A 14,082-nucleotide genomic window follows, 5' to 3' on the forward strand; every position below is an offset into this window, starting at 1 on the left:
TAACTGAAGTGGTAGATTCTTTACCGTCTGAGCCAGCAGGGAAGTGCTGTATCAGTATACCTCACCACAAACATAGGATAGAGAGTGTAGAACCTCCTGAAAGCTTTATGAAGGAAGGATTGAGCAAGTGGTTGATGCTTCCATTCATGGGACATCTTGCAGATTTCACCGGTGGAAATTTCTCCTCTTGACTGGAGGACCAAAAGAGATTTCAGTGCACCATGCCAAGTTTTTTTTAATTTAGACTCTAGAAAGTCACCTAACTGCAAAAGTAGGGGTACATTTCAGTGAAAATCCTGATCCTTACCTTTTCATCATGTAGGAAGAAGCAAAGAAAGCAAGCAACCAGAAAAGGGGACTGATGGATATTGGGCCAAACATCCAGCTGCCCCAGATCTGAACACTGAGGCCTGTCTGTCTGTAAGGGGTCTCTCTCTCTGCACTGCCCCTCCCAGCACCAGGGTGCTCCTTCTACAGACTCATCCATCAATGTACACCTAGCTCAATTCCTCTTCCTTTGAAGGGAAGACCTTCAAATAAAGAGGGAAACTGGATAAGCCAGACCCTGAGGCACAGCCTTTACTGGGCAGAGGAAAATACATCTGTGGGCTACGTATGGGGCTCCTGAGCAATAAAGGGGAAGTGAGTCATTTCAACAACAACCATCATTTTTATTAAATTTATAATCAAATATTACAACAACTTTTCTTTTGTACAAAAAAAAATTTACATACTCACAACATTGTCAGTTTGGGAAAAGACAAACAGTATAAAAATGAGGAAAAGTGATGAAAAGACAAATCCAAAGACAGAATAAATACAGCCTATTTATGCGCCTGCCCAGCCCTGGTGGCTGCTGCCAGAGTACCAGACCCTCGGCCTCAGAATTAGCAACACCTCAAAATTTTCTCCAATGCCAACATGTCCAAGGGTGGGATTTTGGCGACTTCAAAGAATATCCTGAAAAAGGAAGAGGGGTCTGGTCAGTGTGAAACAGGCCAAAGCAAGGAGGCTCCATGGAATAAGTGGGACATTGGCCCTTGGTTCCCTATCTTGCTTTAACTCTGGAACAGAAAGTAAGGTTAAAAAGTATCTGAATCTTTCTTTCCCCTTAAGTGAGGCTCGTCTGGGCCTCCCCATGACAAAGCATAAACCCAACCTCAACTGGAGACTGATACTTACTCATGCGAATACTTGGAACATACAGTCTTGAGCCTATTGCAAGAATGAAAAGTCAGTAGGATGTTCAGCTGCCTGACCAAGGCGTGAAGATCAGAGATCCTGTAGCCACTGTAATACTCTAGGATAGGAGCCTGGAAGAAGCAACATGAACAGTGACATTTATGACAGGAAGCAGACCCTTCCTGTCTCCAACACCCAAGTCCAAACCTCCTATCCATAGTACAGGCAGAGAAGATAGTCAAACAATTCAGACTCATACAGCACAGATACTGGCCAATAATTATAGGGTACTACCTAGAAAAATATGTTCTATCTGCAAGCTAGTGGAATGGCTATATCCATATGTTACCAGCTGGATACAAGGCCCAGTCATAGGTATTTAAACTGAAATCCACTGAGAATTCAAGGAACAGGATAGACTTTATAACTTAGGCACTCTCAGGTTAAGAGCCAATGGCTAGGCAAACCTCAGAACAAACTTGAGGTCCCAACAAAACAGCCATCAGGAACTTCAGGTTGTTCTTCCCCTCTGGCTCAAACAGCTATCATTTCATTTATTTATTTTCTCATTCAACTTTAAGGATGCCTAGCATGTGGCAAAAGGAGTATAGCAGAGTGTTTAAGACCAAAGATTCTGCAGGCAAGCTGCTAGGGTTCAGATTCCAGCTCTACCTACAACATGACCTTGAACCAGTTATTTAACTTCTTGGTGCCGCTGTTTGTAAATCTGTCAAATGGGGATCATCACAGTAATTATATAATAGCATTAAATGAGTTAATATACATAAAGCACATGAAACAGAGTCTAGCATATGCCCATACCATATGAGCTAGGATTAATATTAACCGAGCCTCATACACAATGCTGGGAATACAAGGATGACTAAGGCTCCTACCCTTGAGGAGTGTATAGTCTAGTGGGAGAGACAGACATGCACACACAGAATTACAAAATGTGTGGGAAGTGCTACCAGGGAAGGGAGCACGGGACACTAGAGGAAGAGAGCTGTAGGACCCAGGACTTTTGTCTGGGAGAGCCACAGAAAGCTTTGTAGAGACGTGGACCTCTACAATAGGTGCTAAAAGTCTAATGGGAGTTCCACGGGTAGAGAAAGGAAGATTTATTATTCTGCAAAGCAGGAGTCTTCTTCAAACGTCTTATATTATTCTCCCTGAACTCATTTTTTTTTCCCAACTATCTTACCTGGAATTGGCGGCAGGGGATAAGAAGTCCACCAATTTGGATCCCTTTCCCTTTTACATGGCCCTGAGATACTTCTGCAGGAATCTCAGGGCTCTACTGAATATTGGAAACCATTGCCACAGGCAAAGGCAGTCATTGGAATGCTGCTCTCACCTCTCACCATTCCGTGTTAATACATTCCCTGCTCTATCCACGGGAAATATCTGCCTCCCCCAAATCAGTTTCCTTATTGCCTTCACGTCTTTTCAATCATTCTTCCCTCTGCCTAGAATGTCCCTTCTCACATGTTCCTACTCATCTTTCAAGACCCAACTCAAAAGTCACATTCTGTGTGAAGCCTTTCTCATCTATAGCAGAGTGTGTGTGTGTGTGTGTGTGTGTGTGTGTGTGTGTGTGTGTGTGTGTGTGTGTGTGTGTGTGTGTGTGTGTGTGTGTGTGTGTGTGTGTGTGTGTGTGTGTGTGTGTGTGTGTGTGTGTGTGTGTGTGTGTGTGTGTGGTGTGTGTGTGTGTGTGTGTGTGTGTGTGTGTGTGTGTGTGTGTGTGTGTGTGTGTGTGTGTGTGTGTGTGTGTGTGTGTGTGTGTGTGTGTGTGTGTGTGTGTGTGTGTGTGTGTGTGTGTGTGTGTGTGTGTGTGTGTGTGTGTGTGTGTGTGTGTGTGTGTGTGTGTGTGTGTGTGTGTGTGTGTGTGTGTGTGTGTGTGTGTGTGTAGTAGTGTACAGAACTGTGAAGCCAGACTACCTGGGTTCAGATCAGGACTGACATTTAGCTGATGTTAGTACATCCACATCAAATATTAAAATACTGAAATATTTCTATGCAGGTTGGCAAGCAGTTTGCTGCCCTGAGCCTCTCAACCGTCCTCCCTACCAAGACTACCAATCTTCCCCAGGATCCAAAGCCTGGATCAGCATAGGGCCTCCAGGATCATGACTCCAGAGCTACGGCCACATCCATTCTGATTGTAGAGTAGGTATATACTTTGAACAGACTCGTAGTTCTCAAAGCCTAGCTCTGCCTCTCATTAGCCAAACACGGGAACTTATTTCTTATCTGTCCAATAGGGATAATACTGTTGATTTCATAGGGTTGTTGTGAAGATTAAGTGAGTTAATACACAAAGTGTTTAGACTACCACCTAAGCATTCAATAAATGCTAACTATTATTACATATTCTTTTTCATCATCATCACTGCCATTTACTGAATGCTTTCTCTGTCCCAAGACATTTCAGGGCCTGTCCAAGTTCACACAACTGTTTTTAGGGTTCTTTCTCAGCACACAGAGGTTCTTCCATCAGTAGTGGTGCTAGAATCTCTAGGCTGGAGGGGCCTAGGGGAGGTTGGGAAGAGTATGCTCATTTGTGAACAAACTCTTCTACTTGGATTTCATTTATACCTCAAAAAGTTCATAGTTTTCTAAAGTTGTTTTCATTCACAATTTTTCATAAAATTAAGAAAGCATCAAATATACATTTTATTTGTATTGGGGAAGGAGGCTGTGGAGGCCTTCCCCTTCAGAGAAGAGTACTATAGTATATGTCTGAGTCCCCTGTTATATACACAGACAGTTACTTTCACTGCTCTATTCTCTGGGTCAGTACTTGCCAAATCCTGTTGCAACGAGCACTCCTGTATGGGGCCAAGCCTTCTGAGAGGACTGCTAGGAGCAGGGGTGGCAAGGGGTAAGGCAAGAAGTGGGTCTACCCCACCCCCTGCCACAATCAAAATAACTTCACATTAGTCTGTTTTGTGATATTGGGCTTTCAGGTGAGCTGTCTTTAGAACAAATGATACTGTGACAAAGAAAAATGAAATAAAATACTTCAAAACCAGGGCTACAGAAAACCTTTAGGCAGCCAGGCCCCTAAGAGGTCAAGATGTTAAAGGATTCATAACAGCACATATGCAGCAGTTTTGTCACAGAGTCTCCCACAACCCTAACTTATACCTTCCTCCAGAGCTGAGCCTGTGCTTTTAAATCCCCCACCCGGTCTTCCCCACTGCCCACAAGTGTTTACCCAGTGTCCGAGCTTGTTCATGCAGAGGGCCAGGAAGAAGGAGGCAGCAGCGAGCTTGGAAGCCCTCTCCTGGACATAGTCATATTCCAACAGGGTCAACTCACAGATGAAGCGGGACAAGGTCAGTGTCTTCATGCTGGCATAGACACACTAAAGGCAGGAAGAAGACTGACTCAGCAATCAGTACAGAACACTGGCACCAGGCAGATGACCCCTGCACTCACTCCAGTTATCCTACCTTGGGCCTAAATGGTTCTCTGCCTGAGCGATGTACCTCTGCCACCATGACTCACACTAAGGACCCTGTCTCTAAAGCAGAATCTTTAGGAGGGGAGATTCTGAAATCAGCAATGGTGTTTGCCATCTTTAGGATCTTAAGCCAAAATACCAACTGTACTTATGGTACCCTCCCACCTCCCCTTTCTGTATATGCCATCCTTTGAAAAGCCAAAGGCCTCCAACTGCTATCTTTGCACCAGGTTCCAGACTAGAAATCTTTTCTTGTTTGAATCCACACACACACACACACACACATATATACACACACATGTATAATATATACATATATATTACATACACACACACACAGACACATATATACACATATATATTTATGGGCTTCCAAAGACGCTTACTCCTTGGAAGAAAAGTTACGATCAACCTAGATAGCATATTCAAAAGCAGAGACATTACTTTGCCGACTAAGGTCCGTCTAGTCAAGGCTATGGTTTTTCCAGTGGTCATGTATGGATGTGAAAGTTGGACTGTGAAGAAGGTTGAGTGCCGAAGAATTGATGCTTTTGAACTGTGGTGTTGGAGAAGACTCTTGAGAGTCCTTTGGACTGCAAGGAGATCCAACCAGTCCGTTCTGGAGGAGATCAGCCCTGGGATTTCTTTGGAAGGAATAATGCTAAAGCTGAAACTTCAGTACTTTGGCCTCCTCATGAGAAGAGTTGACTCATTGGAAAAAACTCTGATGCTGGGAGGGATTGGGGGCAGGAGAAGGGGATGACCGAGGATGAGATGGCTGGATGGCATCACGGACTCGATGGACGTGAGTCTGGGTGAACTCCGGGATTTGGTGATGGACAGGGAGGCCTGGCATGCTGCGATTCATGGGGTCACAAAGAGTCGGACACGACTGAGCGACTGAACTGAACTGAACTGAACTGATGGTGGCTCAGACAGTAAACAATCTGCCTGCAATGCGGGAGACCCAGGTTCAGTCCCTGGATTGGGAAGATCCCCTTGAGAAAGGAATGGCAACCCACCCTAGTATTCGTGCCTGGAGAAATGCATGGACAGAGGAGCCTGGTGGGCTAAGTCCATGGGGTCGCAAAGAGTTGGACACGGCTGAGTGACTAACACTTTTCATGTATATTTATACATACATACACTCACATACAAATCCTTCCACAAAACACACTTGTAGAATAAGTGAATAATTACAAAGTGACTTCCCTTGTAAGCAATATTCAGGTGAAGGAAAAGAACTTTGCTAGCATCTCCTCTAAACTTCCCATGTGTCCCTTCCTGATAAAAGAATCTTCTTCCCCTCCCCTACTCTGCCCTCACCTCAAAACTTTACAGGCATACCACTGAAATCTGCAATTTTCTCTGCCCACCACCACTACCACCACACTCCATAAAGATCGCCATTCTAGGAGGGTGGCTTGAAGAAACTCCCCTGTCCTCAGTTGTCCCTTTCCCTACCACTCAGGGAGCCACTCTGGGAATGGAGGGGACTAACTCAGCAGTGGGAAAATGAAGATGTGCTTCCTCCCTCTTACCCTAGCATATCTGCGCAGAAAATGATAGGCGATGGGAATGTTGATATCAAATTTGAGGATTTTCAGGATGCTGGCTTCCATGGCGAGCATCTCATCTCTCTTATAAATATCGTTGCAGATGTACAGGAAGTCATTCACACTAGGTGGGCAGCGCTCCTATGGGTGGAGAGGAGAGGCAGTCACAAACAGGCAAAGACAATCCATTCCTCTCTGCTTGGAGATGAAAGGCAGGGGAAGAGGGGGTGAATGATAGGAGGCAATAACATTCCCTGGAATAAACCTTCAGGGTAGCTCTGAGAGCCAGCATCTGGTTGATGTGAGCAGTCCATCTGAAAAACAAAATCAGAGACACAGGAGGAGAGAGGACAAGACCTTTTGGGGTAGATTCCTACAGTGCTGGAAGCGGCACAACATAGCACATGGACTGGAAGCACTGACCTCTCTTCTGATGAGTGAGAGCCAGAAACGGGAAAGCTAAGGCCTGCTCTGAGGGGGATGGAAGGAAAGAGACCACAGAAAGGGGAGCTAGGGATGGAAAATAAGCCCACACTTTGTTTCCTAGTCTAAGCAATGAATAAGGATGTTTGGGAGGGGTCACTGTTGGGGTAATAGGCACTGAAAGAGAGACAGAGAAGGGCACAGAGGGAACCCAAGCAGAGACTGAAGGTGGTGGGAGGACATGCAAGGGGGGCTAGACTGGGAAGATCCAGGGCAGATGGAGAGTGAGAACACCACCTCTCTCCCCATTCAGGAGCACCTTCCCATGCCCCGCCCTCTGCAGGTTGAAATTTATCTTTGGGGTGAGGAAGAGGAGGTAGGACGACCCCTGAATCTTTTCTCTAGCTGCACCTCACTGCCCACTCCAGCATTCTTCTCACAACTTTCCCTATCTTCAGATCACAAACTGGACCAATCCTCTGGGTTTGCAGACAAGGAAATTGAGGGCCAGAGAGAGACAGAGACTTGCTTGAGGTCACACAACCACCTAGTGACAAGGCCAGAACGAGAAATTCTCCCTTCTACTGCTCTACTTACCAGTGGCTCCTTCCTTTCTTCTCTTCTCGTATCATCTCCTTACCTCCCCTTGCAAAAGTCTTTCTGTACTTCTCAGTCTTGTGAGGGGAAGACACTCCTGCTCCAAAAAAACCTAGTGGGGGTCCTTTGTCCTGACAACTAAAAGACAGGCACTCCTGGTTCCAAAAGTTGCTAACAAGAGCATCTTGCACTTTCCTTCTCCCTCCTGTGCTTGGCTAGTCAGGGATCCCTAGCTTCTTTTTAACCCCCTTGAGGTTGAGGCAGGGAATACTTGCTCAATCCACAAGGACATCCCTAGGTAAGCAGAGGGAGGAGCAGGGAGAGAGAGAAAGAAAAAGAGAGAGGAAGAGGAGCAAGGGAATGGACCAGGAAGCCAGTGAGCAGGGAAGGGAATGAGCTAGAGAGGGAAGCAGGGGACATGGGAGAGAGTGAGAGAAGAGGAAGGGAAAGAGGAAGAAAAGCAAGAAGGTTAGGAAGCAAGGGCAGGAAGGAGGGTAGGAGGATAGGAATGAGGGGGAGAGCCAGGGAAAGAAGAGGCTGGGGAGGAAAAGAGGATGGAGTGGAACAAAGAACAAGTGTGAGTGAGAGGGAGTTGAGCAGAGAGGAAGCAAGGAGAGAGGAAGAATAAAGGAACCAGACAGTAAGAGAGTAGGGAAGGAAATGAGCCAGAGAGGGAAAAACATCAGGAGAATGAGGGAGGGAGAGAGAGAGGGAGAAGAGAGAGAAGGAAGAAAAAGAAAGCAAACTGGGAAGGAGGGTTGAGAGGAAGTAAGGCGGGGGGGGGGGGGGGCGGGGGTTGGGGAGTCATGATGTCAGGGTACCATGAAGCAAGGATGGGAGATAGGAAGGGAAGGAGCAAGTAGGGAGGGGAGAGAAGGAACCAGCAGAAAAAGAAGAGGGAGAAGGGAAAGGGGTAAGAGGGGAAGGGGGAGGAGAGAAAGAGGGAGGGGAGCAGGCACCAGCAGAGCAACAGGAAGGAGAAGGAAGAGCAAGAGAAAGAGTGTGTGACAGAGGGAAGAGAGTTAGCTAGGGAAGGAGAAAAGAGAGTGAACAAAGGAAAGGGAGGGAGGGTGGAGCATACAATGGAGGGAGAAACAGGGTGGGTAGGAGGGTGGTAGGAGGGAGGGAGGCATGGAGGAGTAAGGGATAGAACCAGGGTAGGAAGGAGAGGATCATGGAAGGAGGGAGCAAGTGAGGAGGGGAGGGAGTAATGAGAGAAAGATAAAGAAAAGGAGGGCTGGAAAGAGCAAGAAGTGGGTGGGTAGATGGAGGGAAGGAGGGAGCTCAGCATGGAGCGAGTGTTCAAAGCATGGACTGAGGGATCAAGGAAGGAACTGAAAGAAGGCTGGAGGGAGGAAGGGAGCTATGGAGCAAGGGCAGAGATGTAATGAGCACAGAAGCAGAGTAAGTGTGGAAATGGAGTGAGGGCCAGAAGCGGGGATGTGGGCCAGAACTGGCGCAAGAAGGAAGTAAGTAAGGAGCAAAGGAGGGAGAGTTTGAGTTAGAGAGGGAGGTACTGATCGAGGTACAGGCTAGCAGTGAAGGGAAGTGGAAAGCTACTTAGGGATACAGCTGAGGAGGGAACACAAAAACAAATCCACAGTTCTAAAGGTTTTTGCACTCAGTGGAAGTTACTACTTCTCTGTTCCTAAACCATAAGGTTTTCTACTATTAGCCTATCTGAAGGAAAAATGAGAGTTGAACAAGACCATTTAGTACCTGAGGAAGAGGAAAGAATCAGATAAAGTAGTTAGATGGATTATGGCCAGCTACTTGCTTTTATAATGCTACTTCAAAAGTAATTTACATGGACTCACTACCATCTACACTAGGCCATTTTCTCTTAAATGTCTCCAGCACCTAGATTTGGAAATGCTTCCTTATACACGCAATTCAAGACTCTACCAGAAGGAGATGGAGTTGCTGGAAGAAGAAAAGGGGGTGAGGACAGAGAATTATGGTACAGAAGGAAGCTTTAAAAAGAACAACTCATTTAACTAGGAATATGTCCACATACACACATTTTCAAAGAGGAAACAGGAGAACTTTGTTGATACCAGGAAACAAATACACCACCATTTGCACCCAATACCAGCTTCCCTGCCATGGAAGACAGACAAAAATTTGATAGGAAAACTTAATTGTGTTCATGAATGTAATTGTATACACACACAGATACACATATATGCAAATGTATACACATGCATACATGTGGTATGTATGTATATAATATATATACACACATGCACACACACATGTACATACATACATACATGGCTTGGACAGAAATTAATTTTCTCCAAGTCCCATGGATTTGGGCTCACCTCAAATTTTGCTGCAATCATAAAAGCAGTGGAACCAAGGAGTTGTAACTTGTCCTTCTTGCATATTACCTTCATAAGGTAGTGATCTACCAGCTTCACTGCCAAGTACAGGGTCTCATGACTCATCTCAAAGGTCATCTGGAGGAATACAAACAAGGCAGGAATCTGAATGTTGTCCAACTCCAAAGCCATATCCAGATGGATCTAACTACCTGATCTGTGGTATTGAGGACATTGTAACTACAAGACCTAGCCAGCTGAAACTGCTATAAGTGTAAGAAATGTTTCAGCTAGGTGCCTGGCTGTATCTCTCGTGCCTCTGAGGACCCTGGCAATACCTATCCCTACACATTTGGGTAAATGACAAATCTTACATCAGAGGGAGATGCTTTGCCTTCTCTATGAGCACCTTGAGTGAACCCACCCTCTCTCTTTCACCTCCAAAACTTAGATTCTTGTTCTCCGCATTTGCTACTTTATAGTAGCGCCTGGCTTAAGTTTTGATTGCCAAAGTATCCACTTCAAAGAGATACCCACTTCAAGAATGGCTATGTCCAATGAACACACTGCCAGTCACAAGACGAGATAAAGAGTCAGGCCACCTTCCCCACTGAGGCTTCTTTGTTTTAGAGATCTTGGTTGGTTTTGATAACTGATCATTTGGACTGATTATTTTTCTCTTCCCAGGCTTTAAATTCTTGCTCTTATGTTTTAAATTTACCAATAAAGAGTAAGCACCAGAAACCCTAGGCCCCCACCTCTGACCCAGTAAAAGCAGAACCCCCTGGCCCGCACGTTTACATGTCTGTTGTTTCTCTCTCTCCTTCCCTCCAACCTCAACTTCACCATGTGGACCCAGCTGTGCTCTGTAATTTCCAAGCCCTGTAAGTAATAAACCTGTATTTTTTCAAAGTTTCCTACGTTATTGCTGAAGAGTGTTTTGCTATCATAATACGAACCACAGAGGGTAGTCCAGCCATGACATTAGTTATTGATAGGCTGAGACCAGCACAAAAAACACTATTACCCCATACAATGAACTCCCAAAAGAGATGTTTATTTAGCTCTGAAATAAAGGGGCTTGTTTATTAGTTTATTCATTCATTAGTTTCTCTTCCCAACTAGATATGCTATTAGAATATATGGACTGGGAGCAAGTACCAATAGCACAGTTTGTAAGTGAGCTGAGGGGCTAAAGAAGCCAGAAAGAGATTAAAGCATTAGTAGCATAACCTTCCTTTCCTTCTTTCTCTTATTTATCCTTATTCTTGCCTTCACCAAGTCCAAGAAACTCTCCTATAGCCCCAGTCCCACAGTTAGTGCAAGCTCATATGGCATCTTTGTGCAAAGTAGGAAAAAAAGTGTCTCTGGGTGAATGCAGCCCTACAGGCACACATTTTATCAAGTAGACAATACTTTTATATAAATTAGCAAAAGGTGCCTTTGCCTCAGGGCATAGCAACCCCATAGTCAGAATGCACAGCTTAGCAACTAAGTATATTATCTAGATTCCATGCCTGCTTTTGCCTTGCCTGGACGCTGTGTGTAGGCACAATTTGCACTCATGGTGGTCCTACACAATCCTCACTGAGGCTTCTTCCTTACAACACCTTGGGTTCTTAGGATTCAAAAACAATACAATTTATACTAGCCCTGTGATAGGGAATAACAAATCTGACTCCATATTGGGTCTGTTTCTTTTACTTTAACCTTTGTATTCTATTCCTTATTCTACAAGTTGATTAACTTGTAACTTGTAAAGAGATGTTGCCTATAGCTTAAAGCATACACAATGGCCTATCTGCCCCCCACCCAGGCCTGAATGTTAAACTAAAATAAACTCAGCTCAAAGAAAACATCGTGACTCAGCCCACCTGTGAATGACTGCCAGAAAGAAGAAATTAACATGCCCCTCCTGGCAGAAACCAGTAAATATTTGCAACACCTTATGGCCTTTTACTTTACCTCTCACCTCCCCCACTTATGGCCTTCTACTTTACCTCTCACCTCACCTCCTCTTTGTTTTATAAAAGAAACTAGCATCCAGTCCCTGGCAAGATGGTTCAGACTTCCAGCCTTCTGAATAAAGGTCACTATTTCTTGCCCCAACACCTCACCTCCCGATTTACTGTATTGTGCAGGAAGCAGAATGAGCTTGGACTTGGTAACAGTCCAGCACCTCAATCTCCACCAAACAGTTACTCAGTTTCTGCCACAGAACCTCCAAATAGAACCTGGTTTTAACAGAAAATTATTCTTTCTACTGAGTAGATATCGCCCTTAATGTAAGCTTGCTTACTTCTCTGGGCCTCCTTTTTCATTGGCTAATATTATTGACCGGAGGCTAGATAACCAAATGGAGGTCCATAAAAAGCACTGGAGAAATGGATATATAACTGAATGGGCAAATAATTACCAGATAATGATTGAATACATTGGTTCAGTGATAGATATATTACATTTCTGAATAACAGAAATACCATGAAGCTTTTCTTATTGTTCCTGGGATATGGCCTGGATGTTCTCAGAAATCTGGCTTTATTAGTTTCCAACTGCTTCTGCAATAAATTATCACACTCAGATGGTAAATAATCCACCTGCAATGAGGGAGACTTGGGTTCGATCCCTGGGTTGGGAAGATACCCTGGAGAAGGGAAAGGCTACCCACTCCAGTATTCTGGCCTAGAAAATTCCATGAACTGTATAGTCCATGGGGTTGCAAAGAGTTGGACACGACTTAGCAACTTTCACTAGTGGCTTAAAACAATACAGATTTATTACCTTACAGATCTGGTGGTCATAAGTCCATTGGGCTTGCTGGACTAAAAAAATCAAAGTGCAAAGTGGGGCTATGTTTCGTTCTGACGGTTCTAGTAGAGAATCTTTTTTAGCTTCTAGAAACTGCCCATATTCCTTGGTTTGTGGCCCCTTCCATCTTCAAAGCCAGCAGTGGCCAGCGGAGTCTTTCTTACACTGCATTACTCTCTGCCTCTCTCTCTTCCACATTTAAGAACACTTGTGATTATAATCGGGCCCGCTTGGATAACCTAGTATAGTCGCCCTACCTTAAATTCAGCTGATTATGATCTTAATTCCATAGTCTAATTTTCCATTCCCATATAAGGTAACATACTCAGATTCTGAGGATTAGGATGAAGGCATTTTATTCTGCCTACTACATTTTCCAAAGGAACATATAAGAAAGGGATGGGGAAAGTTCATGCAGATGAAGAGTAATGACTATCACCTCTAAGTGTCAAGAAATTGAGGTCAAATAATTATAGGAAAAAAAGTGTAAAATTGAAAAACAGCAATTCTCTGAGGATGCCTTTGTGAGCAAACAATAAAGCTAGTGGATGCATAGCCTCCTTGCAGTACCTCACATAGGCACTGGCCACCCATCAGTACATCATTATCAAATGATAACATCAAAAAGAGTAGGTAGTATCTGAATGAATTGTTGAAATGTGGAGTCAATAAATATTTAAATTAGCAGCTGTGTCAGTTACAGCACTCTTCCTTCCTTGAATGTGAGACAAGACTCTTCTAACATAACTCTACCACTTGGGACTACATGGAACAAGTCTAATCCTTCTTGTGACAGCCTCTCAGCTACTGTTTTAGTTATTATGTTTCCTATACATCTTCATTCTAGACCAAATAACTTGACTTCCTCTATTTTTCACATGATATGGTTTTTCTGACTGCTCAGAATCAGGCTTCAAATTAGGAGCCTAACTTTGTGCCAGTTAGAGAAGAGTGGATAATTCCAATCAGCTATACAAAATGAGGACGAGAAGCTTTTCATCATAGGAGCAAGGTTCTCTCCCTCACAACTGCCTTTGTCAGGCATATCCTTCCAATTCATCAAAAACAACTCTTTTCCATATCTGGAAATGGATAAGAAACAAAAGGAAATGATAAATCAATCAAAACTATAGAAAATACAAAGATTACTCTTAACGTTGAACTTAATATATGTTTAAAATATGCGTGTATGTATTCATATATGTTAGGAAGCATATATGATAAAATTCATCCCAAGTTCCAAAACTCAAAGACCACCTTCTATAAAGATGAATAAACAGAGAAAATCTACCAGATATATGAAAAAGAACAAGTAGTTTTTCAAGGAGAAATGCTTTGACGAACCAGAGCAAGTGTCTGTGTATTGAAATCTTTTCACTCCAAAGATACAGAATAAATTTCTTAAAAGTAAACTCTCAGTGCACCAGCCCTGAGCACCCTGTCTCATGCATCATACCAGGACTGGAGATCTATTTCACATATGGGAGATCAGCCCTGGGATTTCTTTGGAAGGAATGATGGTGAAGCTGAAGCTCCAGTACTTTGGCCACCTCATGCAGAGAGTTGACTCACTGGAAAAGACTCTGATGCTGGGAGGGATTGGGGGCAGGAGGAGAAGGGGACGACAGAGGATGAGATGGCTGGATGGCATCACAGACTCGATGGATGTGAGTCTGAGTGAACTCCGGGATTTGGTGATGGACAGGGAGGCCTGGCATGCTGC

The 14,082-nt window shown here is 44.2% G+C and overlaps 1 protein-coding gene across 4 annotated transcripts in view; it reads right to left on the reverse strand.

The window, feature by feature from the left end:
• Window positions 1-654: 654 nt before the first annotated feature.
• CCNB3 (cyclin B3) overlaps window positions 655-14,082 on the reverse strand; it is a 53,650-nt gene continuing 40,222 nt past the window's right edge. For all 4 annotated transcript variants that reach the window (XM_013976482.2, XM_018043973.1, XM_018043974.1 and 1 more), the window contains 5 exons: window positions 9,552-9,689; window positions 6,193-6,348; window positions 4,403-4,552; window positions 1,183-1,313; window positions 655-960 (listed from right to left, as the gene is read on the reverse strand). In XM_013976482.2, the coding sequence (XP_013831936.2) occupies window positions 888-960; window positions 1,183-1,313; window positions 4,403-4,552; window positions 6,193-6,348; window positions 9,552-9,689 (648 nt within the window). In that variant the 3' untranslated portion in view covers window positions 655-887. The remainder of the gene's footprint in view (window positions 961-1,182; window positions 1,314-4,402; window positions 4,553-6,192; window positions 6,349-9,551; window positions 9,690-14,082) is intronic.

The sequence above is a fragment of the Capra hircus genome, assembly GCF_001704415.2.
Source record: "Capra hircus breed San Clemente chromosome X unlocalized genomic scaffold, ASM170441v1, whole genome shotgun sequence".
In the NCBI taxonomy this organism is placed as follows: domain Eukaryota; kingdom Metazoa; phylum Chordata; class Mammalia; order Artiodactyla; family Bovidae; genus Capra; species Capra hircus.